The 26,148-nt window shown below is 59.8% G+C and overlaps 2 protein-coding genes across 5 annotated transcripts in view; one reads left to right on the forward strand and one right to left on the reverse strand.

The window, feature by feature from the left end:
• Positions 1-118: 118 nt before the first annotated feature.
• On the forward strand, positions 119-24,833 carry LOC129144073 (spectrin beta chain, non-erythrocytic 5-like). Its single transcript, XM_054684953.2, is given in 43 exon segments — positions 119-742; positions 979-1,095; positions 2,128-2,285; positions 2,670-2,805; positions 3,067-3,212; positions 4,027-4,141; positions 4,234-4,344; positions 4,567-4,746; positions 5,986-6,189; positions 6,369-6,518; positions 6,947-7,051; positions 7,463-7,630; positions 8,096-8,245; positions 8,360-8,551; positions 8,686-8,781; positions 10,583-10,698; positions 10,789-10,903; positions 11,703-11,816; positions 11,956-12,077; positions 12,324-12,486; positions 12,693-12,881; positions 13,120-13,197; positions 13,858-14,030; positions 15,636-15,726; positions 15,868-16,014; positions 16,923-17,057; positions 17,136-17,392; positions 17,591-17,777; positions 18,032-18,244; positions 18,885-19,081; positions 19,202-19,406; positions 19,654-19,848; positions 20,425-20,580; positions 20,843-21,048; positions 21,183-21,372; positions 21,630-21,806; positions 21,892-21,993; positions 22,302-22,436; positions 22,774-22,845; positions 23,250-23,336; positions 23,469-23,560; positions 23,682-23,767; positions 24,662-24,833. Coding segments are annotated over 43 exon segments (6,486 nt in total). The 5' UTR covers positions 119-454; the 3' UTR covers positions 24,832-24,833.
• Positions 15,500-26,148, reverse strand: part of LOC129135285 (cytosolic phospholipase A2 beta-like) — a 29,243-nt gene continuing 18,594 nt past the window's right edge. For 2 of the 4 annotated variants that reach the window (XR_010156826.1, XR_010156825.1), the window contains 2 exons: positions 25,821-26,049; positions 15,500-25,630 (listed from right to left, as the gene is read on the reverse strand). The gene's annotated coding sequence lies outside the window, so the exon portion shown is untranslated. Of the gene's footprint in view, positions 26,050-26,148 lie in introns of all 4 variants that reach the window. The other 2 variants (XR_010156823.1, XR_010156822.1) reach the window with 2 other exon arrangements.

A 26,148-nucleotide genomic window follows, 5' to 3' on the forward strand; every position in this document is an offset into this window, starting at 1 on the left:
TATTCCCTGGTCTTGTTCTTCACGGGCCCTGGCTTGGCCAAGGAGAGAACCAGGAGCCTTGTGCTCACTCTGTTCCCACCCTCTCCAATCTCTTCCTCCTCCTCCTAGGCTGGAGCTTCTGCAGGGGCATCTGGCCATCCGGGGCCTGCAGCTGCAGGCCTCAGTGGAGCTGCACCAGTTCTGCCACCTGAGCAACATGGAGCTCTCTTGGGTAGCCAAGCACATGCCCCATGGCAGCCCCACCAGCTATACCGAGTGCTTGAATGGTGCCCAGAGCCTTCACCACAAGCACAAGGTAATAGCCCTCTTCTTCCTACAGGATTACCGACATCCGCTTCCCAGACCTTAGAAACCCTCTGCCCCTACTCAGGTGTCCTGGCCTCTAAGCCCTCACCCCTGGGTATCCCAATTTCCAAATCTCTGCCCCAGCTATTTTGACCCTGGGGGTCTTGCCATGATTGGGTCCTGGAGCCACATCCATGGCTCTGCTCCGGACACCCCTGGGTTAAGAGCAGCAGCCTCTCAAGCCACTCTGTGGCAGGAGCTCCAGGTGGAGGTAAAAGCTCACCAGGGGCAGGTGCAACGGGTGCTGAGTTCTGGGCGGAGCCTAGCAGCCTCAGGGCACCCCCAAGCCCAACACATCGTGGAGCAGTGCCAGGAGCTGGAAGGCCACTGGGCAGAGCTGGAGAGGGCATGTGAAGCGCGGGCCCAGTGTCTGCAGCAGGCTGTCACTTTCCAGCAGGTAGGATGCAGAGAGGTGGGGTTGGGGGAAGAGGCAGAAGTCAGGGCTCCTTGAGGGGCCACCTGTGGGACTCTCAGGGAGGCGGATCAGTGGTGGGGGCTCTGGGCTGGGAGCTGATGGGTGCCCCTATGGGCACAGAAGCCCCTTTGATGCTGGAGAGCAGGGGCAGATGTCTCCAGGGCTGACGGAGGGTCCTGTCTGAGATCCTCCAGGTGAGTTGGCCCCACTCTTGGCAGTACTTTCTGGATGTGTCAGAGCTGGAGGGCTGGGTGGAGGAGAAGCGGCCGCTGGTGAGCAGTCGGGACTATGGCAGAGACGAGGCAGCCACCCTCAGGCTCATTAACAAGCACCAGGTACCACGTCCTGAGCCTCCCCTGCAGTGTGGTCTGGGTGATGATGGACCACGGGGAGAGGGCTGTCACCCTCCCTCTCTCAGAGGCACGGAGCCCTGCTCTTGCTTCCTGGAGACGCAGACAGCCCCATCCCCACTGCCCACCCAGATCCCACAGTGCCCCTTCTTCCAAGGCAACCTGGGCACTGTGATGTACACGCTTTCTCCCTTCATCTTCTTACGAGTCTTGCCTCTCCCTGTGGCCTTGGGGTTTCTCCGCCTCCTCTTGCTTCCTCTCTACCCCACCCCTGGCACTTTTCTCCTCTGTCAAGGTCACCTGCCCAGCCCGCTCCACATCTCCCACAGGTGTCTTCCTCCCAGGCTTTACCCGTCATCCTCTGAGTTAACCCAATGCCCTTCATGAAGCCGACCTCCTCCCACAAACATCCCCTGGCTGAAGGGAGGGAGGTCTCGAAGTCCCCTTCCTCACTCCTGAATTCGGACTCCCAGAACCACACAAGCTTCAAAGCCTGGAGCCCACGGCAGTCCCGGTTCCTGCTGTCACTGAACTGTCCTCCTGTCTGGGCATGTTTCCTGCACAGCCCCAGTTCCAGTGTGTTCTGCGACAGGACCTTCAGAGAAGGTCTTTCTAAAGGCCTGTAGCCTTGGCCTCACGGAGCACCCATCTCCCGGCTATACTGGACAGCTTGTTTAACTCTGCCTCTCTCTTACACATGGATGTTGGGGTCCAGTCTAATGCCTCCTGTGCCCTCCCTTCCTTGGCCCAGATTAGCCAGCATTCGCCTTTCCCTGCTAAATAATGAGCCCTCAGTGGGCACAGACCAGGTGTTCACTTTATGGAACAATAAGTACTTACTCCATCAGTAATGGGTAGATGGATGCTGGGTGGGTGGATGAATGAGTTGAGGTAGATGGATGGGCGTGTGAGTGGTGGGTGAATGGATGGGGATTGGTGACTGGATGGGTGGGGGATGGACAGGTGGGTGGATGAGTCACCCAGGCTGAGCCTGGCATGGGTCCTCATGCATCATAGGCTCTACAGGAGGAACTAGCCATTTACTGGAGCTCCATGGAGGAGCTTGACCAGACGGCCCAAACCCTCACTGGCCCCGAAGTCCCTGAGCAGCCGCGTGTGGTATGGGAGAGGCTCCGGGAGCAGCTGCGGGCACTGCAGGAGTTGGCGGCCACACGGTGAGGACACCATAACCCCTCTCATCAGTGAGTACAGGAGGCCTAGCCACAGCTGACTGTTCCCATGCCATGGCCCAAAGTCAATCAGAACCCATGACCCCAGGCTGTAGAGATGCATTGGGAGAAGGGTGTGTGTTGCTCACCTCTTTCCATAAATTCTTCAGTGAGGCCCCACAACTCCCTGCAGTCCATCTCCCCACGTCCACACCCTCCTCTGCCCCTACACCTGCACTGCTGTGTCTACTGCTCCCTGAATCGTGAGCCGCAGGCTTGGACAGAGACCATGAGTAACCCCAGTTTTCAGACTGGCCCCTCTGGCTGGCCCGACTGGCCCCCAGGGGGGTGGGCAACTGACTTCTGGGGAACCACGGACTGTCACCACAGGGACCGGGAACTGGAGGGGACCCTGAGGCTGCACGAGTTCCTGAGGGAGGCCGAGGACCTGCAGGGCTGGCTGGCAAGCCAGAAGCAGGCAGCCAAAGGAGGGGAGAGCCTGGGGGAGGACCCCGAGCACGCCCTGGTGAGAAGAGGGCCAGGGTCAAGGAGGGTGCCCTGGGGAAGAGCCTATGGGGTGGGGAAGCTGGCTCTGGCGGGGCGGAGGAAGAAGGTGGCAGCAGAGCGGTGAGCCCTGGCTGAGGTGGGGCCTCCTGAGTGGAGCGGGCAGACGCCGTGGCTGTCCAAGCCCACATCACCCAGTTGGGCACTGAGGTGCCTCAATTCCCAGGCTGCTTGACGCCTAACCAGCCGGGGGCTACCCTGTCACCCACTCCCCTCTTCTCAGCACCTCTGCACCAAGTTTGCAAAGTTTCAGCACCAAGTGGAGATGGGCAGCCAGCGGGTGGCCACCTGCCGGCTGCTGGCAGAGAGCCTGCTAGAGCGTGGGCACAGTGCTGGCCCCATGGTCCGTCAGAGGCAGTAGGATCTGCAGTGAGTGCCCAGCGGGCCAGGCCAGCATGGGGTTTGGGGGAAGGAGCTGGGCAGGCAGGGCCCAGAGTGGTAAGAGGGGATGGCATGCTGTGAGGGCCACGCTGGCCCTGGCTGCCCACAGGGCTCTGCAGGGGGCCTAGCTGCAGAGAAGCTGAGCCCGCCACAGGATCTGGTCTGTGAAGGGAGGTGAGGCTGGGTGTGCAGGTCAGAGTCCTGCTCCCAGGATTGAGAGCAGGAGCTGTGGGAAGATGGTGGGGCCAGACATCAGGGCCTTCCCCTGAGCTACCCCAGCTCCTGTGCTCACTCGGGACAGCCCATGCCTCGTGTGGTTCCTAGCTGTCCACTTGGCTGATTTGGATCCACTCCCAGCCTGTGAGCTTTGAGGCAAGGTCATGACTTGCTCATAACCCCTAGCCCAGAGCCTGGCCTGGCAGAAGCCTTAGGAGCTCAGCCAGTTGCAGAGTTAGCGAGGAACGGAGAGATGTGGCCTCTGCCCACAAAGCGTCTGTGATCATAACCTGGGTGACGCACTATGAGTCAAAGCACAGGATGTAAGGAGTATCACAGCACAGATACCATGCAGTGCCGAGCATTACAGCAGCAAAGCACTGAATTCATGGTAAAGCTAGAAGACAGGCTCCCAGGAAGAAGGTGCGTAGGCAGGGCCACAGGCGGGAGAGGTTTTAAGAAGGAGGAGCTTTGGGCAAGTCCCGATACAACTCAGAGAGGAGCGGGCTGACCAGGCCTAGCGGGAGGGAGGAATGAGACGGCCCGGCAGCTGATCCCCGGCTGGTCTTCCACACGCCGTGGGCAGGGCCGCCTGGTCGGAGCTGTGGGAGCTGATCCAGGCCCGAGGCCACGCGCTCCGAGACGCCGAGACCACCCTCAGAGTTCACAGAGATCTCTTGGAAGTCCTCACCCAGGTCCAGGTGTGAGCCGGAGGGGTGGCTAGAAGTGGATACACTCCAGGCTCAGTGCCCACCCTCCATCCCTCATCTCCTCGGCATTCTCCCTTCCTCAGGAGAAAGCCACGAGCCTCCCCAACAATGTGGCACGGGACCTGCGTGGGCTGGAGGCCCAGCTGAGAAGCCACCAGGGGCTGGAGCGAGAACTCGTGGGCACCGAGCGGCAGGTGAGCCCAGCTGGCTGCCTCTCCGACCCAGGCCCCTGCAGCCCCCTCAGGCTGGCCCGCCTGTTCCTCTAGATTTTCCACTCTCCCTCAGAGCCTCCCATGGGCCTACTGTGCATGGCAGGACGTGGCCCAAGGGGGCCAGAGTTCCCAGGTGAGGGATACATCTGCGAGATAATCAGGAGGACATGACACTTGCCTCCCTGTTCCCTGCCCCTCCCGCAGCTGCAGGAACTGCTGGAGACTGCAGGCAGGGTGCAGAAGCTGTGTCTGGGGCCTCAGGCCCATGCGGTGCAGCAGAGGCAGCAAGCTGTGACGCAGGCGTGGGCAGTGCTGCAGCGACGCATGGAGCAGCGCAGGGCCCAGCTGGAGCGGGCACGCCTCCTGGCCCGCTTCTGCACGGCGGTGAGGGCTCCTGCCCCTTGGGTGGCGTGTGTGTGCATGTGTGTGTGCTGCACCATGCATGGGCATGCACGCATGAGGCCCTCCAGCTCCGGAGGGAGAACAAGCATGGACTCGGGTGGGAGAGCACAAGCACACGGGATGTCAGTCTGGCTGGTCAGGGGCTGAGCACATGGGCGTAGCAGTGACACCTTAGGGTCTGGGTCAGTGCCAGCAAGGTGAGTGGCAGGGCAGTCATGCAGCGTCCCAGCCAGGGCTGGGAGTAAGGACTGCCGAGGAAAGCTCATAACTGGAGACCCAGATGTTAGACAGTGACCTCTGGATCTGTCAGTATCTATTTAATGTCTGTCTTCAGCTCCCTGCTGAAGCCACGGGTGGAGAGAGGAGGGCAATATAGAAGCTATGGACAGTGGAACTGCTGCCCTCATGGAGCCCTGCTTCCTGGGGAGATGAGCCCGAAACCCAGAGAATCAGACTGGGACAGTAGGTCCTGGCCACGGGATGTCCCCGGCATCCCACTGTCCTGGGACCTGGCAGACCAGGAGGCCCAAACTGACACTGCAAAAAGGCTTGAGTTTAGGGACCTAACTCTGCTGATTTGCTAGCAGTGTGAGCTTGAGCAAGGCACTTAACCCTGGGTTTGTCATGCACTTAGAGTTTACAAGACTCTTTGTGCCATTTACCCTTCCTTCCTCCGTGCAATGAGATATTTGGACAAGGGCCTGAAGTCCCTCCAGCACCAATCTTGTATAGTTGTACCCAAATCAGCAGAAGACTGTAAGGGTTAAATTAGTAATTCAGAGAACAAGGAGAGCAGTGCAATGTCAAATACCAGGGAAGGCTTTGCCAGGCAAAGGCGGCCAAGGGGCCTTTGAAGAGCAGGTGAAATTTCTTTCCCCATCAAGCAGTCTTGATGGGGCTGATCTCGCTAGCCGCCAGTCCTCTCATGGCCTCATCCAGGTGAGCTCTGTAGAGATGGGAAGGCAGGAGGAACAAAGGGCAGAGATGTGTCGTGGTGAGGGTCTGGCTCATGTAGGGGGTTCGTGGTTCTGGGAGGATCGGGTTGGATGAGAACGGAGAAACCAAGTGACAAAGGGCCACACGTGCCTCACCCAAGGCCCTGACCCAGGTCGGCTTGGGCTGTGTGAGTGGACTCAGGTGGGCTGCAGTTGCCTCAGCACCTGGTTTCCTGCTGCCCAGCCCAGCCCTCACCCGGCTCTCCCTCTGTGTCCCCGGGATCAGGTGCGTGACTACGCCTCCTGGGCAGCCCGCATGCGCCAGGACCTGCAGGTGGAGGAGAGTTCGCAAGAGCCTAGCAGCGGCCCGCTGAAGCTCAGTGCCCACCAGTGGCTCCGGGCGGAGCTGGAGGCCCGGGAGAAGCTGTGGCAGCAGGCCACCCAGCTGGGCCAGCAGGCACTTCTTGCTGCAGGGACACCCACCAAGGAGGTGGACCCCCTCCCCTGGTGCCCCCACATACCCTAGCTGACCAAGCTTGTGCCTGGCCACCTGGTGCCCCGTCCTACTGTGCCATGCTGGCCTCTCCTCAGGAGCTTCCCTCAGGATCCAGTCCTCACCTCACCCACACCACCCTCCCCAGCTGAGGCTCCTCATGTGTCCATCCCCAGGTCCAGGAAGAGCTTCGAGCCCTGCAGGACCAGCGGGACCAGGTGTATCAGGCCTGGGCACGGAAGCAAGAGAGGCTGCAGGCCGAGCAGCAGGAGCAGCTCTTCCTCAGAGAGTGCGGCCACCTGGAGGAGATCCTCGTGCCCCAGGAGGCAGGTCCCCTCCCGCCCTCACACTCCGCTCAGCCTCCTGCTCCTCCTTTCCATTCCCCTCTCTGCTCAGTCCCTTTCCTCCCGCCTCTCTGGCTTTTTCTCTAATATGAGGCAGCTGTGCACAAGTCCTTCCAGGTGGCCATGGTGAAGTGCTGAGGCCCCTGAGCGTCCACTGACATCCCCAGCCCCTATCCCAGACTGAGCCCCGAGGAAGTTGGCCAGAGGCTGGTCATGCTCCCCACATGGTGCAGAGGTTGAGGTGTCGCAGCCTCCCAACCTGGACTCCCACTCCTCACAGCTCCATGCCAAGCTCAGTGGGCACTCCTAAGGCCCTGCCATACCCAGAGTGCCCATGGGCACAGACTGCAGCTGGAGGGGCTGGCTGGCTGGAAGGCTTGGTGGCCTCTTTGACTTTTCTGTGGATCCAGGTCTCCCTGAAAACCAGTGCCTCGGGGAGCTCGGTGGAAGAGGTAGAGCAGTTGATTCGCAAGCACGAGGTCTTCCTGAAGGTTCTGACTGCCCAGGACAAGAAGGTAATGGAGTCAGGAGGCCTGGGTGTGGTCAGAATGTGGTGGTCAGGAGAGAGTCCTGAAGGGGGTCACGGGGCGCTTGGTGCGTTCCTGGAGGCAGTGCTGATAAGCCTGCGAGGCTGGGGGCCTGGTTGGGGTTGACTGAGCAAGTTGTACGTGTGGCTCAAGAAGAGGGCCCAGGGGGAGATGGGCCACACTGCAGAGACCCACACGGGGCATTCGGCTCTGTCCACACCGTGTGGTCCTTGGGGAGCAGACTGGTCTGGCTTGTGGCTGGGAGGATCAGACACCCCTCAGCCATATGGGGCTGAGGTAAGGGCTCCGGGGCCCTCGAAGAAAGGACTGTGAGCCCTGCAGGCCAGGCCCTGCCCCAGCCCAGGGTGGGAGAGCAGCAGCTGTGCCCCTGCCCCACAGGAGGCAGCCCTGCGTGAGCGGCTGAAGACGCTCCGGCGCCCCCGGGTGCGGGACCGGCTTCCCATCCTGCTGCAGCGCCGGGTGAGAGTGAAGGAGCTGGCGGAGAGCCGGGGACACGCCCTGCATGCCTCCCTGCTGATGGCCAGCTTCACCCAGGCCGCAACCCAGGTCAGAGGGCACCCCCAGCCCAGGGCCTTCCACTGGAACCACACTCGACAGTTTTCAGCCGCCTTCACACCGCAACACTGTGAGGCGGAAACAGGTTCGGGGGTGGATGGCTTTCCCAGAGGCTGTGCTGGAGCCCAGAACATGGGATCTAAGCCCCTTTGCGTGGAGACCCCACCAGTGTCCCGAGCTCTAGCAGCGCCAGGGCAAGAGAGGTGGGGAAGGGAGCAGAGCAGCCCAGGGCCCCAGGAGTAGGGGCCACACCTCCAAAACGAGAGCCCACCCAAGGCCCTGCCCGGCTGCCTCCTGCAGCAACCTTCCGGAGCTGGAACCTTCAGGGCTCATTTACCAGGTGCTGCCCGCCCCACCCCTGAGGCCAGCCTCCTGGGAATGGCTGGGGGCTAGGCCTGTGGCGTCTGGGGCCTGAGGCTGCAGAACATTGCAGCATTCATGTCCCACCCCCACCAGGCTGAGGACTGGATCCAGGCGTGGGCCCAGCAGCTGAAGGAGCCGATCCCTCCTGGGGACCTGAGAGATAAGCTGAAGCCCCTGCTGAAACACCAGGCCTTTGAGGCTGAAGTCCAGGCCCATGAGGAGGTCATGACCTCTGTTGCCAAGGTAACAACAGAGCCCTCAGCCCCATGCCTGCCCCAAAGTGTGGCCCAGGGGCCATGTCAGTCTTAGGAGGAAGTGCAGCAGGCAAGATGTCCTGTGTCCCCTCTCTCCCTCCAGAAGGGAGAGGCTCTCCTGGCACAGGGTCACCCTCGAGCCGGAGAGGTCTCCCAGCGGCTGCAGGGCCTGCGGAAGCACTGGGAGGACCTGAGGCAGGCAATGGCCCTCAGGGGCCAGGAGCTGGAGGACAGGCGGAACTTCCTGGAGTTCCTGCAGAGAGTGGACCTTGCAGAGGCCTGGATCCAGGAGAAGGTGTAGCCCCAGCTGGGTGGGGGCTGAGAGATGGGGGGAGGAGCCCTCCCTTGACAGGAGGGATCCCCAGCAGCAGGTGCCAGGAGCCTGGGCTGGTGCTCAGAGCGCTCCCTCCCCACCCTCCGCCTTCACAGGAGATGAAGATGAATGTTGGTGACCTGGGCCAGGACCTGGAGCACTGCCTGCAGCTCCGACGGCGGCTCTGCGAGTTCCGAGGAAACTCGGCCAGGGTAAGGGGACCTTGCTGGGTAGAGGTTGGCCATGCATCCCGCACTGAAAATCCAACTGAGAGCAGGGAAAGAGTGTGGGCTGTAGAGCAGGGCGTGGGCACCATGCCTGCTCCTCCTACGCCCTCGGGCAGGCTCCCTCCTCTCACCCGCCTTCACTCCTTCCTCTTTAGAATGGGGGTAGCACCCACCTCAGAGGTAAGAGAGCACGTGTGTGGTGGCAGGTACGTGAGTCTCTAGCTGTGATAAAACTGCATAGACCTATCCCCCACTGCCCCGCACAGATGCGTACTTGCAAAAACTAATAAAATCTGAATGAGGTCTGGTCTAGTTGGTAGTATTACACCAACGTCAGCTTTGTGGTTTTAATGTTATCATTATATAGGATGCTGCTGTAAGGGAAGCTGGGGAAGGGCACAGGGACCTCTCTGCAGGACTTTGGCAATTTCCTGGGCATGTATAATTATTTCAAAAAATCTTAAAATGATAGGACGTATGCCTGGATGTGGCAGATAATCAGCGCCCACCTTCAGTGTGACTATTTCAGCGTCTCTGCGTCTTCTCTTCACCCCACACCCGCCCCCTCACACATGCACACACCAAACATCTATTTCTCTTATGTGGTATACAGGGAAAAAAAATGGCAAATGTATTGACAATCAGGTGTTAAAGACCAAATGTGCTAACCTTGTCCCCCAGTACATGTATGTATTACTTTTTAAGAGGCGGCAGTGCTTACACCTAAGACATCCCTTGTTAATGGTGGAATTTCACAGACGCTGTGCCAGATGCTGCAGTAGGAAGAGAGCTAGACTCTAAAGGAGCTGGGCTTGAATCCTGGCTCTGCCACAAAGGAGCCAGGTTAGCCTCTGAGCTCTGCTCCGGCATCTATAAAAGGAGGGGAATGTCCTTCCCTGCCTACCTTGCATGAGGCACTTCATAGGAAAGTGCTTTGGAAATTTAAACAAGCTCTACAGATGCCAGAGGCAGGAGATCTGCAACCACACCCTGCGGTGGACCCCTCCCTGTGTGCCTTTAAACCCCATCCAGTGTCCAAGCAACACCAGCCTCAGCTCAGATGAGTCCTGGGGTGGGGACACCCAAACCCCAGGAAGCCAGAGCTCACTGTTCCATTCCACAACCTCCCTTTGCTTCTCTTCAACCAAGAAGCTGAATTTTCATTTTAAAAGTTTCTGTGGCTGGGCACAGTGGCTCACACTTGTAATCCCAGCAGTTTGGGAGGCCAAGGCGGGCAGATCACTTGAGGTCAGGAGTTTGAGACAAGCCTGGCCAACATGGTGAAACCCCGTCTCTACGAAAAATACAAAACTTAGCCAGGCTTGGTGGCAGGCACCTGTAGTGCCAGCTACTCGGGAGGCTGAGGTAGGAGAATCGCTTGAACCAGGGAGGTGGAGGTTGCAGTGAGCTGAGATTGTGCCACTACAACAACAGTGCAACAGAGGGAGACTAGGCAACAGAGGGAGACTCCGTCTCAAGAGTCTCTGTTAGTGAGCATGTGCCCACTCTCCCCCTCCTACATGGTACCCAGTGCAGGGATCCCATTTTCTGGCCTTAGAGATGACTCTGGGGCTGCAGGCTCCAAGCTGATCTTGCTCACTTCACCTGGACGGGGTGACCTCAGGGACCTGCTGCAGTAGAGGAGGCAGGAGGCAGTTCTTCCCACTGCCCAAATATGCAGTTCCTCGTGCTCCGGGGCCCAGGCATGCTTCCAGTGCCTGCTGAGGTGGGAAGAAGGAGCTCTGCGTGGGGGGTGCCAATGCCCTCACCCATACCTCCCCTGCAGGACACAGTGGGTGATGCCTGCATCAGGAGCATCAGTGACTTGTCACTGCAGCTCAAGAACCGGGACCCTGAGGAAGTCAAGATCATCTGCCAGCGGTGAAGCCAGCTCAACAACAGGCCAGTCCCAGGCTGGGGAGAACCAAAGGGCCGGGAAGAGGGGTAGAAGGCCACCTCAGGCTCCACATGACACCACCACCCCTTGGCCAGGTGGGCGAGTTTCCATGGCAACCTGCTCCGGTACCACCAGCAGCTCGAAGGGGCCTTGGAGATACACGTGTTGTCCCAAGAGCTGGACAATGTCACCAAGAGGATTCAGGAGAAGGTACGTGGTGGAAAGAGGTCCCGGTGGGGGCTGTGAGCAAATGCAGTCAGGGGAGGGGGCGCTGCCTAGAGTCTCCCATGCGTCTCCCCCCTCACTGGCCTCTCCTGTTCAGCTGGGTACTTGGAGGTGGGTCCCAGCAGTCTGCACCAGGGACATCTGATGGGCTGGCCCTCGGGATCAACTCAGGACCATAGAAGCACCCATTGCAAGCTCAGTGGGGGATTCCCTGTCTCCTTTCTCCCCCAGATCTGGTCCCCAGATACGTGGCAGCTCCAGAGGCCAGAAAACACACTCTCTGTTTCCTCCCATCCCTGAGGAAGCCCAAACCCTCGGGAGGTTTGCCCTGGGACTGTGTACATAACCACAGAGCTCCGGGCTGGAATCTGGCAGAGTTAGAACCCGGTCTAGGAAGCCCTTGTGTGAAACAGGTGCTGCTGCCTGTGCTGGGCATGCCTGGCTGTTTCCTCTGCTGGCTTCTGCCCTCAAATGACGGCACAGGCCTGTCTGTCCACCTTGCTCTATTTTCTTTCTCGCTCCTCAAGGGATGAGAGTTGAGTGAGACTGTACAGGGAAGCAGCACACACGTGAGGTTCTTCCCTCAGAGGAGACTCCAAATCCAGAGTTGCTCCTCAGAATCGTCCCCCTCACATAAGGAAGAGATCTCTGGCCCTCAAAGTCGGGGCCAGGAAATCACGCTGGGGACTTGCTGTGCACACAGAAGCCACTGGTTGGGCCCTTTGCCAGGAAGGAGGAGCCGAAGCAAAGGCCCAGCAGGTAACTGGCCGTGCCCCTCCTCCAGGAAGCCCTGATCCAGGCCCTGGACTGTGGGAAAGATCTGGAGAGCGTGCAGAGGCTGCTGCGGAAACACGAGGAGCTGGAGCGGGAAGTGCACCCCATCCAGGCCCAGGTGGAGGTGCGTAGCTGGCTGTAGAGCTGGGCCCAGGGCATCTCCTCAGTAGGACCCTGGGCACAAGTGGGGAGGAGGGGCTTTGGGATGCCAGGGTGGCCCAGAGCTCCCCTGCCCCAGCCTCTGACCCCGGCTTCCCCCACAGTCCCTAGAGCGTGAAGTGGGCCACCTCTGCCAAAGAAGCCCTGAGGCAGCCCGCGGCCTCAGGCACAGGCAGCAGGAGGTGGCTGAGAGCTGGTGGCAGCTCCGGAGCAGGGCCCAGAAGCGGTATGAACCCGCAGGCCTTGCCCTCGCCGACCCATCCTCCAGCATCTCAGTCCCCACAGCTCCCCTCAGCCCCTGTGTTCCCCTAGGATTCCTTCTCCACCCTTCAAATAACTGTACTTTCCTCCCAGTAACTCCCAGCCTGTGGGCCCTCCTGTGGTTGAGGGGATTAAGGGACAGAAGACACCAGTGGGCATGGGGGAGAGGGGTTTGAAGGCCTGACGACTAGCTGATGAGCGCTGTGGGCAGGAGGGAGGCGCTGGATGCCTTGCACCAAGCTCAGAAACTCCAGGCAACGCTGCAGGAATTGCTGGTCAGCGCCCAGAGGCTGCGGGCTCAGATGGACACGAGCCCCGCTCCTCGCAGCCCTGTGGAAGCCCGGCGTATGTTAGAAGAGCATCAGGAGTGCAAGGTGAATGGGCAGCTGGCCCAAGCCTTTCCCAGGCTCTCAGCTCTGCCCTGCCCTCCCCTTCCTCTCATCTCCTTGCTCTTGGGCCTCCTGAGTGTCCCGCCCTGCCTATCTCCTCCAGCCTCCCACTCCTCAGCTGCTTCCCCGCCTCTCTCCTGCCTGCTGGGCTGCTTCCAGCCCCCAGTGATCTGAGCCCAGTCCTGTTCCAGGCCGAGCTGGACTCCTGGACAGACAGCATCAGCCTGGCCGGAAGCACTGGGCAGCGACTGCTCACAGCGGGGCGCCCCTTCAGCTCTGACATTCGCCAGGTACTGGCTGGCTTAGAACAGGAGCTGAGCAGCCTGGAAGGGGCCTGGCAGGAGCATCAGCTACAGCTGCAGCAGGCCCTGGAGCTACAGGCAGGCACAGTCCCATCCCCAGCCTGCATCTTGCCCCCCCGAACAGGGCCTGCGCTGACCCCACAGCCTCTGGTCAAGGCTAAGACTGGAGGGGCTGCTGTGCCAGGGACTTCACCACCACTCAGCACTCTTGCCTTCCAGGACCCTGGTTCCCTAACCTGTGCCACTGGAACGGTCACTCCAACTGCAGTGGCTGGACCCTCCACCAACTGTCTCTTGCCTTTTCCTTTGTTCTCAGCTGTTTCTGAGCTCAGTGGAGAAGATGGAACGTTGGCTTTGCAGCAAGGAAGACTCCCTAGCCAGTGAGGGTCTATGGGTAGGTGCCCAGCAGGAATGGGCAGGAGGGGGGAATTACAAGAGCAGCATTAGGGGTCAAACCAGCCAGTGCTGCCTGAGCTCCCTAGGCCAGGGATCCTCCCCTTCTGGGCCATCTCCCCACCCTGGGCCACATCCGTCACTGGGCAGTTACTTACCCGTCATCTAGAGCAGTTCCCATGCAGCTGTGGGCAGGCCCCACCGCGAACACCAAGGAGCTTCTAGAGTGCCTGTGTGGGCCTGACCCATTCTTGCCACCTCACCCCTGCCCTCCTCGCTTCCCAAATGCCTAGAGGTTGGCTTTTCCCGCCACTGCCCCAACCCTGAAGCAGACGAGTATAACTTATAGGAGACCTCAGAGGATAACTGGGGACTAACATGGTCCTCCAGGGAGTGCAGAGGAGGGAGATTTCACCTTACATGAAAAAGCTCTGCTTGCCTCAGAGATTCTGGCTCTTGATCCCTAATCCAAATGCCTCCTCTGGCTGGGAATCACTGTCCTAAAGCTGGAAACAGCCTTGAGGGATGTGAGGGATGTGTTTGGGCGGAGCAGCCGCTCTGTGGATGAGCATTTGGTAGGATGGTTCTAGGTGGGAAGGCAGGTAGCCTGGGATGGGAGGGGGAGGCTCATGGACAGTATTGGGTTCCCCACTCCCACCAGGACCCCTTGGCCCCCATGGAGCCCCTTCTGTGGAAGCACAAGATGCTGGAGCGGGACCTGGAGGTGCAGGCGGGAAAGATCAGTGCTCTGGAGGCCACGGCCCACGGCCTGCACCAGGGTGGGCACCCCGAGGCCCAGAGTGCCCTGGGCAGGTGCCAGGCCATGCTTCTGAGGTAGTGGTGGCTCTGGGGTGAGGGGTGCTGTGGGCAGGCTGGCACAGGCATCTGGCATCCCGGTTCTTCCCTTCCCACCCTTCCACTACTTGGCCCAGGCTCACCAGCCTTGTCCAAGGACTGAGGTCAGATGCCGGGGGTCCCCACCACCCCTGGCCCTGCAATGTGTCTGCCTGTTATGGACATCAAACACCACGTGGAAAATCCCACTTCCTTCTTCATTCAGTTGAGATCAAAGGGAGTTTAAAGAGAGGCTTATGCTAGGAGACCAAGAGGAAATCATCTCACGAAACGGAAGGTCGCAGGGCACAGAGGTCAAGCATCGGCCTTCCAGGGTCACAGCCCTGAGTCCCTGTGCTGCCCACTAATGGCAGGACTCAGACAAGTTCCTCCTCACGGCAGCTGAGCCTCACATCCTGGGCTTTAACGGCTGTGATGAGGACGAAAGCACTGTGCTGGCCCCACAGGCAGGCTAGCAGAAGTCTTAGCTCATCTAACTGAAGTTCAGACACAGATGCATGTGACCTGCATGGCCCATGAGACCCCAGCTCTGCAGTTTTTTTTCCCTGTAAAAGCTCATCAGGTTTGGCTGCTTCATGCAGCTCCTCAGACTTTTAGATCAAGGCAGGTACGGTCAAAAGCCAGATCCCAGACTGGTGGAGGCTTTTGTCCTTCTCAGAGAGCCGATCAGAGAGCCAACCAGCACCCACAAATGCCATGGCTCCTTGTGCTGGTGTCCTGGCGGTGGTCGGGGCCACCCCCTCTCCATTCTTGCAGGTGGACCACACCTGGGTACCTGTGGAGGTCTTTGAATTAACAGAATGCAAACTTTGCTTTGCTGGTCTCTGTCACCACCCCCTCCCCCAGTCACCTTAGGTGGTTCCTGGCAGGCTCAGCTTCCCCCAGCACAGTGCCACCCTGACTTCTAGCCCCTGGCTTCTGCCCTCCTGCAGGAGGCAGATCGTCCCCCTGTGCTTGTGTCTGCCCCAGTTGCCTCCTCTCATAAGGTCACACTGGATTAGGACCCACCCATATGACCTCATTTTCACTTAATTACCTCTTTTAAAGACGCTGTCTCCAAAAACACTTCTGGAGTTAGGCCTTCAACATAAGAACTCAGGGGTACAGGCTGGGTGCAGTAGTTCACGCCTGTAAACCCAGCACTTTGGGAGGCCGAGGTAGGTGGATCATTTGAGGTCAGGAGTTCAAGACCAGCCTGGCCAACATGGGGAAACCCTGCCTCTACTAAAAATACAAAATTTAGCTGGGCCTGGAGGTGTGAGCCTATAGTCCTAGCTACTCGGGAGGCTGAGGCAGAAGAATTGCTTGAACCCGGGAGGTGGAGGTTGCAGTGAGCCGAGATTGTGCCACTGCACTCCAGCCTGGGTGACAGAATGAGACTCTGTCTCAAAAACAAAAACAAACTTGGGGGTACAAAATCCGGCGCATAACAGACACAAATACAGAGGGGGAGTGCAATGTACCTTTATTCCAAAGGAAACTCCAGACTCGGAGTATATTCATACCCGAGAAAGCCTAGGCTGGACGGGCACCCCACCTGGCCCCGGGGGTGGCTCCAGGCCCATAAGCCTCTCCTCCTGGCAGGAAGGAGGCGCTCTTCAGGCAAGCCAGGACCCGCCGCCATCGCCTGGAGGAGCTCCGGCAGCTGCAGGCCTTCCTGCAGGACTCCCAGGAGGTTCGCCTCACTTGGAGAGGGAGGCGGTCATGGTGGGGAAGGAGTTGACCCAGGGAAAGGCCACCCTTCCTCTAGGGTATCCCAGAGGTCAGGGGAAGGGGAAAGCCCTGGACAGCAGGCCTGTCCTCCCCACATGCCCAGGTAGCTGCGTGGCTGAGGGAGAAGAACCTGGTGGCCCTGGAGGAGGGTTTGCTGGACACAGCCATGCTGCCAGCACAGTTACAGAAGCAGCAGAATTTCCAGGCGGAGCTGGACGCGAGCATGCACCAACAGCAGGAGCTGCAGCGGGTGAGGCCCTGCAGGCAGGAGGGTGGTGGGACAGCTCTCCAGGCAGAACACAGGACAGTGCCCCAGAGCTGGTGCTGAACCACAGTAACGTTGGCCAGCGTTATCCAGTACTTTCTGTGTGCAGGCACCTGGCTAAGCGGTTGTTTAGGCAGAAGTGTAGTGAGAAGAAGTTGCTTTCCGGCAGCGGGGGCGGGGGGGGGGGTGCGGCGGGCACCTTCTCCAAAAATGGCACCTTTTCAGTAATTTTAAAGATAACATTTTGATGTGAACAGGACATAGCCACCAGTCCTGTGAGCGAAGGAGTCAAAACATAGCCACTTTGAGACAGGGTCTTGCTCTGTCACCCAGGCTGGAGTGCAGTGGCAAGATCTCAGCTCACTGCAACCTCCGCCTCCCAGGCTCAAGTGATCTTCCCAGCTCAGCCTCCCAAGTAGCTGGGATCACAGGCCCACACCACTACATCCAGCTACTTTTTTGTATTTTTGGTAGAGATGGAGTTTTGCCATGTTGTCCAGGCTGGTGTCAAACTCCTGAGCTCAGGCGATCCACCTGCCTCAGCCACCCAAAGTGCTGGGATTACAGGAATGAGCCACTGTGCCCAGCATAGCACTTTTTAAAACATTCTCTTTTCCACCTGCAAAGGCAGGTCCTGACCCCAGGCTGGCTCCCTCTGATATAAATCACCCTGCTAAGTATTTTATATGACTTATCTCATTTAAACAAAATAACCATTATTTTCTCTATGATACGGATGAGGAAAATGAGGCTTAGGTAAAGAAAGTTGCTCAAGATCATGCAGCTGGACTGCAGGGACTCTGCAGCTCTAGTGCTGGTAGTCAGAGTCAACACAAGTGCCCTGGTACTGGCAGTCCTGAGTCCACAAGGTGTGTTTCATGTTGTGGCTGCAGGAGGGACAGAGGCTGCTGCAGGGGGGCCACCCAGCCTCGGAGGCCATCCAGGAGAGACTGGAGTAGCTGGGAGCACTCTGGGGTGAGCTGCAAGACAACTTCCAGAAGGTGGCCAAGCTCCAGAAGGCCTGTGAGGTGAGGTTGTGCAGGCCGAGGGGTGGCTGGCCAGGCTCCAGGCCACTCCCCTCCTGCCTACCTCACTTTCCACCCTAGGCCCTGCGTCTGCGGCGGAGCATGGAGGAACTGGAGAACTGGCTGGAGCCCATCGAGGTTGAGCTGAGAGCCCCCACTGTGGGCCAGGCCCTGCCTGGGGTGGGCGAGCTCCTGGGCACACAGAGGGAGCTGGAGGCAGCAGTGGACAAGAAGGCCAGGCAGGCTGAGGCACTGCTGGGCCAGGCCCAGGCCTTTGTGAGGGAAGGCCACTGCCTTGCCCAAGATGTGGAAGAGCAGGCCCAGCGGCTTCTTCAGAGGTAGATCCACCCGTGCCCTCAGCTTCTCTTCCCTGCCTTCCTGGAGGGACCCCCACCCCTGCCCTCTTAACTGATGTCTTCTCACTTTCTCCCCTTGCCCATGGTGAGGGCCACAGCTGGGTGATTTGTGTCACTAGGTATCCCTAATACTGACACCCTGGTCCCTGCCTCCCTTGGTCCCACCCTCCACTGCTGCAGGTTCAAGAGCCTGAGGGAGCCCCTGCAGGAGCGCAGGACGGCCCTGGAGGCCCGGAGCCTCCTCTTGAAGTTCTTCAGGGACGCCGACGAGGAAATGGCCTGGGTGCAGGAGAAGCTGCCTCTGGCCACTGCCCAGGACTATGGCCAGAGCCTGAGTGCGGTGCGGCACCTGCAGGAGCAGCACCAGGTGTGGGCCCACCCGGGGAGGGCCGGCCTCGCACATGAGCAGGGCTTCTCAGCCAAGCAAACGGCACTTTCTGTGGCCCAGCCAGGAACTCTCTGCCTGTGGGGGCTTTTGGAATGCCCTGGATTCTTTGGGAGTCATGGGGACAGGGAACTCCTTGGGGACAACTTAGTGGGGTCCCGTGAAACTTCAAGCACAACTGTGGGAGTCCCCCAAGGGTCAGCAACATCCGCATCCTCCTGCCTCCTCCCCCACAGAACCTGGAGAGTGAGATGAGCAGCCACGAGGCTCTGACCCAGGTGGTGCTGGGCACTGGGCACAAGCTGGTGCAGGCTGGGCACTTTGCCGCCCACGAGGTGGCCGCCCGGGTGCAGCAGCTGGAGAAGGCCATGGCCCACCTGCGGGCAGAGGCGGCGCAGAGGCGGCTTCTGCTGCAGCAGGCTCAGGAGGCCCAGCAGTTTCTGACTGAGGTGAGGGGAGTGATGGGCAGGGCACAGCAGGCAGGCCTGGAACACAGGGCGAGTGCGGCCGGGAGGTCACTCCGGGGCTCCTGGCCTGGGCACCTTTCGTCTCCTCCACTCAGTGGTCTCCTGCCCCCAAGGGCTTCCTTCCACATGTTTCCCAGAACACAGCTGCTGGCTGGGTTGGCTTTTGTCTTTTTTCCCTCTAGATCAGTGGTTCTCAACCAGGGCTTTACATGAGAATCACCTGGAACCTTCACTTGGACAATTATACCTCAATTACTTCACAATGGTGAATACAATTGTAAAGGAAGAAAAACTGAAGTAAATAGGCTAATAAATGAAAGGGAGAAACACTGCAAGGAATATTTGCTAAAACTTGGTTTTAAGTGACAAAATCTATGCCTATGAACCAAGAATAAAATGTCTATTTTGCATGGAAAAAAACAATCACCTGGACCCTTTACAAAACACTGCTGCCCTGGCTGTGTTCCGGACCAGATGAGGCTGCTTAGGAGTGGGGCCAGGCCGAGGGAGCATGACAGCTCCCAGGTGATTCCCCTGTGCAGCCAGGCTGAGAATCGTGGCTGTAAATCCTGAGCCCTGGAGGGTGCCCCGGGAAAACGGATCTCCACTCTGTCACCCCCAGCTCCTGGAGGCGGGATCCTGGCTGGCTGAGCGGGGCCATGTCCTGGACAGCGAGGACATGGGCCACAGTGCTGAAGCCACACAGGCCCTTCTGCGGCGGCTGGAGGCCACCAAGAGAGACCTGGAAGCGTTCAGCCCACGCATCGAGCGGCTGCAGCAGACAGCAGCACTCCTGGAGAGCAGGAAGAACCCAGAAAGGTGGGCGGAAGCCACACCATCTGGGAAGGAGCAGAGAGAAGCCCCCTACAGAGATGGCAGGAGACTGCTCCAGCCTGGAAAGGAAGGGCTGCAGTCCAGACTGTCGCTCTCTTCCCACAGCCCCAAGGTGCTAGCCCAGCTGCAGGCAGTTCGGGAGGCCCACGCAGAGCTGCTGCGGAGGGCGGAGGCCAGGGGGCACGGCCTGCAGGAGCAGCTGCAGCTACACCAGCTGGAGCGAGAGACCCTGCTCCTCGATGCCTGGCTGACCACCAAGGCGGCCACCGCCGAGTCCCAGGACTACGGGCAGGACCTGGAGGGTGTCAAGGTGAGTTACTCCTGAGCAAACCTCACGGGGAATGGGCAGAGGCTGAGGAAGGCCTGCCTTGGGATGAAAGGGTTGCTGGGGAGTCAGCAGAAAGGAGCCTGGAGAGGGTGTCCTAGGGAGGATCCCGATGGTTCCAGAACCTGGGCTGAGGGATTTCAGAGCCATCAGAGTCTGCTGAGCTCTTCATGAGCTTTGAGAGCTCATGATACCATCTCGAGTGACCCTGCTGGGCCTCATACCTTTGCAGGTGCTGGAAGAGAAGTTTGATGCTTTCAGAAAGGAAGTGCAGAGCCTGGGCCAGGCCAAGGTGTATGCCCTGAGGAAGTTGGCAGGCACCCTGGAGCGCGGTGCACCCAGGCGCTATCCCCACATTCAAGCCCAGAGGAGCCGCATTGAGGCCGCTTGGGAGAGGTTGGACCAAGCAATAAAAGCCCGCACAGAGGTAGGTGATCACAGGCCGGGCCAAGCTAAGGGGTGTCAGAGTCTTCAAAAAATCCCTCTAAGCCCTCCTTACCACAGGCTTTGGTTCCAACAAGACACACACCCTGCTGGCCTCAAGTGAATGCGCCTTCTCCCTCACCTGCTCAGCTTTCTTCCAGGAATTGGCTGCAGCCCAGGACATTTCATCTCTGTAGGTCCTGGGCTGGGGCTGCCTCCTGAGCTGACCTGGTCCCCCAGCCCCATGAGAGGCACTGCAGGTGGTACTGCCAGGGCCAGCCAGATCCCCGAGAACCGGCCTGCTCCCTCACGTGGACCCAACACCTCGAGTCTGCCTTTCCCTGAGATGCACAAGACCCTCTCCTCTCCCCGCCCTCCCCACCCCCTGGCCTGCCGCAGACCCATATCATCACGTTCACTGAGGGCTGCAGCATGGAGGATGGTTTCTGTACCTGGGGACACATCAAGCCCCATGGTCCTCCTTGTTCAAAAGGAGGTGGCCCAGAAGGCCGTGTCTCCAGGGAGAAAGGAATCCTGGGAGCAGAGAACAGCCCTGACCAGGTCCTTTCTCCTCTCCCAGAACTTGGCTGCAGCCCATGAGGTCCACAGCTTTCAGCAGGCAGCGGCTGAGCTCCAGGGAAGGATGCAGGAGAAGACGGCCCTGATGAAGGGAGAGGACGGAGGCCACAGCCTGTCATCTGTGCGGACCCTGCAGCAACAGCACAGGCGCCTGGAGGTGAGGCCCATGCCCTGCAGCTTGCCTGTCTGAGCCCCCGCCCGAAGGCGGTGGCTGAGGGGATCTGTCTCAGCCCTCCCACCCCAGCCTGCTTCAGCCTCTTCTCCAGAAACCCAGATCCTTCCCCGAGGGGCCCTAGGACTTGGCCCAGCTTGTGCAGCAGAGTGGAGGTGGTTCCTCAGAGAGGCCTGGTGCTCCTGAATACAGAGCATGCATCGGCTCAGTTGGGGGACTGAGGCCTGATCTCATGCTCTGGTTGCAGAGAGAGCTGGAAGCTATGGAGAAGGAGGTGGCACGGGTACAGACGGAGGCCTGCCGACTGGGCCAGCTACATCCTGCAGCTCCGGGGGGCCTGGCCAAGGTGCAGGAGGCCTGGGCCACCCTGCAGGTGAAGGCCCAGGAGCGAGGCCAGTGGCTGGCGCAGGCTGCACAGGGCCATGCCTTCCTCGGGCGCTGCCAGGAACTGCTGTAGGTGTCCTACCTCAGCTGCCGGCTCAGCTCTACCCTGTGGGGTGGGGGTATCCTGGCTCTTGGGGGAGCTGGACCCTCCCTCCCCTGCTCCCCAGCCAGCCCTGACAACAGCTCCCTTCCCTGCCCCACAGAGCATGGGCACAGGAGAGGCAGGAGCTGGCGTCCTCCGAGGAGCTGGCTGAGGATGTGGCGGGGGCTGAGCAGCTCCTTGGGCAGCATGAAGAGCTGGGGCAAGAAATCAGGGAGTGCCGCCTTCAAGCCCAGGACCTGCGGCAGGAAGGACAGCAGCTGGTGGACAACAGCCACTTCATGTCTGCGGAGGTGTGAACTCAGAGGGTGGGCCTGGGGTTGGGCTGGGGATACAGCCTGATTGCCCAGGGCCTCAGGGCCCCTCACAGGCATGGAAACCAGCGGGAAAGGAAGGCTGGGCGCAGGCAGGGAGAGAGGCTGGGAAGGGGGAGGTGCGGGTCTCACAGCCTTCCCTCTGCACTTCCATTAACACTTGGCTCTCCAGCCCTGCCCTGCCCATGGTGGGAGCCCTACCCAAGCTGTCACCCATAGCAGCCCCTCCCCACCAGGTGACAGAGTGCCTGCAGGAGCTGGAAGGGCGGCTGCAGGAGCTGGAGGAGGCTTGGGCCCTGCGCTGGCAATGCTGTGCCGAGAGCTGGGGCCTGCAGAAGCTTCGGCAGAGGCTGGAGCAGGCTGAGGCCTGGCTGGCCTGCCGGGAGGGCCTCCTGCTGAAACCCGACTATGGGGTGAGTGGGGGTCCTGCCCCTTAGCTGGCTACCAGGCTCTGGGCCCCCCCTAAGCTGGGCCTCACCTGAACATGCTTCTCCCCAGCACTCAGTGTCAGATGTGGAGTTGCTGCTGCACAGACACCAGGACTTAGAAAAGCTGCTGGCAGCCCAGGAAGAGAAGTTTGCCCAAATGCAGAAGACAGAGGTGATGACTGCCTCGGCTAGGGGCTGAGGGCTGGTGGGGGAACAGTCCCTCTCAGCCTGCAAATCAGTGTCTCCCAGAGCACTGAGCCCTCACCCGGCCCTGCCTTACCTGCTCCTTTCCCTGGCCAGCTGCGGTGGTGGGAGAGGCACCATTGTGGACTGGGTGTGAGCCTCCAGAGCCAAAGCTGAAAGAGCTAGTGATGGGGAGGCAGGCCCCCTCTGACCGGGAGGGCTGGGGGAGGGGAGGTAGACGGGAACCCAAGGTGTGGCTGGTCTCCCTGACCTGGCTCACCTTGCCCACTCCCCAAGATGGAACAGGAGCTCCTGCTGCAGCCACAGGAGCTGAAGCCCGGGAGAGCTGGCAGCTCGCTGACATCCTTTCAGTGGAGGCCCTCTGGACACCAGGGGCTAGGAGCACAGCTGGCTGAGACGAGGGACCCCCAGGCAGGTGTCCCCATGGGGCTGCAGGCGCCCCCGCCGTGGTCTCCCTGGAGCATGCACTGGGGCTGGGGCTGGGGCTGTGGGGGTGAGGGCCCACACCCTGGAGCCAGTGCTGGGAGCCCGGGTACAGGAGCTGAAGGTCATTAGGAATAAAGATGGCTGTCTACAGCCATACCACCCTGAACATGCCCGATCTCATCTGATCTTAGAAGCTAAGCAGGGTCAGGCCTGGTTAGTACTTGGATGGGGGGAATAGAGAGAGCCGGGGGCAGTGGGTGCCTTGCCCACCTTCCTGAGGGTGCTGGTCCTGACATTTCTGGGCCCCATCTTGCATTTTCAGGATGCAAAGGGTACCCCCACCATGGAGGGGTCTTTGGAGTTCAAGCAGCACCTGCTGCCTGGCGGGAGGCAGGTGAGTGCCTGGAGATTCCTTCTCCAGGCAGCTCCCCACTTGCAGCAGCACTTGAGTGGCTCGAAGAGCCACCTGGGCCTGGCACCCTTGCACTGTGAACTTGGGCAGATGCCACCCCCCACCATGCTGTCCAGGCAGTTTGGCTCCTTGGGACCCTTCCCAGCTTCTGCCACCGCCCCCACCTACCCACCCCCCCAGGAGGTGCTGGGATTCCTCCTCCCCACCTGCTCTTCCCCTTCTGGTTTCCCGTCAGAGCCCCTCTGTGGCTTCCCTTTCCCCATTGGGACTTTGGTCCAATCCACCACTTTTCCTGGGAAGCTCCAGACACACGGTGAGGCGTGGACAGGCCCTAGCTCTGGCTTCCTGCGTGTGGCTCATGCAACCTTCCCGCCTCCTCTCCACAGCCTAGCTCGAGCTCCTGGGACAGCTGCCGCGGGACCTTGCAGGGCAGCTCTCTGAGCCTGTTCCTGGATGAGAGGATGGCAGCGGAGGTACCAGGCGGGGTAGGGGAGATGCAGACATCAGGGTGCTGGGAAACAAGGCAGAGGGGCCCTAGGACAGAGGGACCCCACAGGGAAAAGCTGAGATGGCCGCAGTGACCCCTGCCTCTCATCTCTCCTCAGAAAGTAGCTTCCATAGCCCTCCTTGACCTCACGGGAGCCCGGTGTGAGAGGCTGCGGGGCCGCCATGGCAGGAAACACATATTCTCCTTAAGGTGAGTGGAGAGACATGGACTCCGGCATCGCCCCCAGCAGCCACCTGGCTCAGCGGGGGCTGGAGGCGTGGGGGTCCCCAAAGGGACAGTGGAGTTTGACCTGTGACTGTGTGGGTGCCAGGCTGACCAGTGGGGCAGAGATCCTGTTTGCAGCACCGTCCGAAGAGCAGGCTGAGAGCTGGTGGCGAGCCCTGGGCAGCACTGCAGGTGGGCTTCAGGGGAAGGATGCGGGGAGGGCGGCCAACTCCCTGGGCCCCAAGCTCCTGGGCCCCTAGTGTTTTATGCATCCTAGGGAGGTTTCACAGTTAGCATCTCTAACCTCCAAGAAGTGGGACTTACTGTTTTTTCTCAAAGAATTTAGGTCTTGGAGAGGTTACGCAACTTGCCCAAGATCACACAGCTAATTAGCAGAGATGGGGCCAGTTTTGAACTCCCAGCTGTGTCCTGGTCCTGTTCTGCCCCTTTTGGAGTCTGCCACTCAGACTGCCCCAAGCCCTTCCTGCCACAATCCTCATGGACTGTGTTCCTCCAAGGGCTTTCCAGGCTCTGTTCTGTCTGATCTGGGTGCTTCTCTAACCTTCTAGTCCTCAGACAACTTTGAATGTCACCACCCTCGAGTTGTTTTGCAGACAGTAAGCAAGCCAGGTTCTACTTGGAGGAATATATAGAGACAACCCTTTGGAATTTCTTCCGTGGTCAGCGTGCTCTGCTGAGGCTCCGTGTGGACAGTGTGTTCAGGGAATGTGTCTGGGATCCTAGCTCTGTCGCTGGTTCCCCTGGACTCTCCTCCCAGGAGTCTGTCTTCCCAGAAGCCCAAAGGGATCTTGAGTTGTTCGACATTCCAGAATCCCCCACCTCCTAAGAAAGGCTCAGCCTTTCTTAACTCACCTGTGAGGAGTTTCCTAAGAGGCAGGACGCATGGGGGAAAAACCTGCCCACAAGTGCTCAGCCGGCCCCACACCCCCACGTGGGAAGGGCCTGGCATGGCCAGGCTGCCTAAGGCTGTGCTGAGCCTCCAGAAGCTGGAGGAAGGAGCAGCCAGACCTGGCGCCTGCAGATGGTCTGGGCCGGGCTAACAGTGGTTATTCCCTTGCTCTGCAGCCCAGAGTCTGAGCCCGGAACTCAAAGCCAAACCTGTCAGCTCTCTGAATGAGTGCACGACCAAGGATGCCCGGCCTGGATGTCTACTCAGGTGGGACACCTGGGTGGGGGAAGCAGGGCGGGGAGCCCTGGGCTTCAGTGGCTGGCAGGCGCTGTCCTCTGAAGCCTGAGGTTCTGGGCCTCAGACTTACTCTGTCGGGCTGTAGGGAAATGCTATTGGAACCCTCAGCTGCCCCTGCCCACTCTCAGCTGAGAGGAATCCAGGCCACAAAGCCCAGATTTCCACAGACTCAACAGTGGTCCCCTCCCAGGGCTCACTCCATGCTCTGGTGTGGGGACCCTGTAGACGAAGTTGCCCAGGCTCCCTGTGCCCTTCCTGCTCGGCTGCTTGTGGGAGGAGCAGCCAGGTTTCCCTCTGCCCAGTGCTGAGGGCCTGCCTGGGTTTGTTTCCCACGCACTCCTCACTTTCCTCCCTCCTCTCCCCTCTCCAAGGCACAGCACATTGGCAGGACGGCCAGACCCTGCCCCACCCTTGTTCCAACCCGTTCTCTACCTGGTCCTCCCCTGCTTTCCCCAATCCCCACTCCATGGCAATGGAGAGGGCCAGCACGTCCCGGCCTGCAGGCCAGGGAGGAGATGCGAAGGTGGATGTGCGGGGGCAGGAGGCTCTTACCTGGCTCCTCAGTCCCTCCTTGTAGATCCCAGCATCATTTCGATGCTCAACCCCCCTCACCCACATGTCCTTCCCTTCCAAACCAGAGGGCTTCAGGCTCTCCAGGGGGAGGGGACACCTGAGGTTAGGTGAAAGTGGAGGAGGGACTGGAGACAGGCAAATCCTCCGTGCATAGGCCCCATGCCAGGATGTGCCTAGACGTGCACACGCATATACAGCCGTGTGCCTGGAGGGCTCATACCATGAGGGGTGGCAGCCACGGCTGTGGTCTCCAGTGTAACCATCTGCTCCCAGTCCTGCAGAGCCCAATATATGATTTAGATGATGTGTTGCTGACGGGACAGGCCTTGTCCTGGACACAGGGGCTCCTGAGGCTACCAGGACAGCCATTTTTTCTGCTGTCTCTAACCCAGGGCTGGGGCCGCTAGGCCAGCTGACAGATGTAGAGTTGGGTTATGAAAGTCGAAGCAATTCCGACCCACTCACCCGTCACTGTGGTCGCTGCCGCAGCGCCTGTCAGCTCTGGAATCCACTCCCACGCTTATTCTAGGAGGCTGGCTGGTCCAGGGGAGGGCAGGGGCACCAGTGTTTGTTTGTTTGGAGAAGATTCTGGGGTGGCCATACCCTATTAAATTCATTCCGTTTTCCCAACAGGTCTGATCCGAGGTGAACCCCAGTGCAACACCAAACTTCAGGGGCACAAGCGAGGACACATCTAAGGGACCAGAATGAGACTCAGCTACAGGCAAAAGGGCTCCTTCCCGTGGCTGCTTCAACCCAGTTCCCCAGGCCCAGCTTCTGGAATACACAGTTC

This window comes from Pan troglodytes, chromosome 4, assembly GCF_028858775.2.
Source record: "Pan troglodytes isolate AG18354 chromosome 4, NHGRI_mPanTro3-v2.0_pri, whole genome shotgun sequence".
Lineage (NCBI taxonomy): Eukaryota > Metazoa > Chordata > Mammalia > Primates > Hominidae > Pan > Pan troglodytes.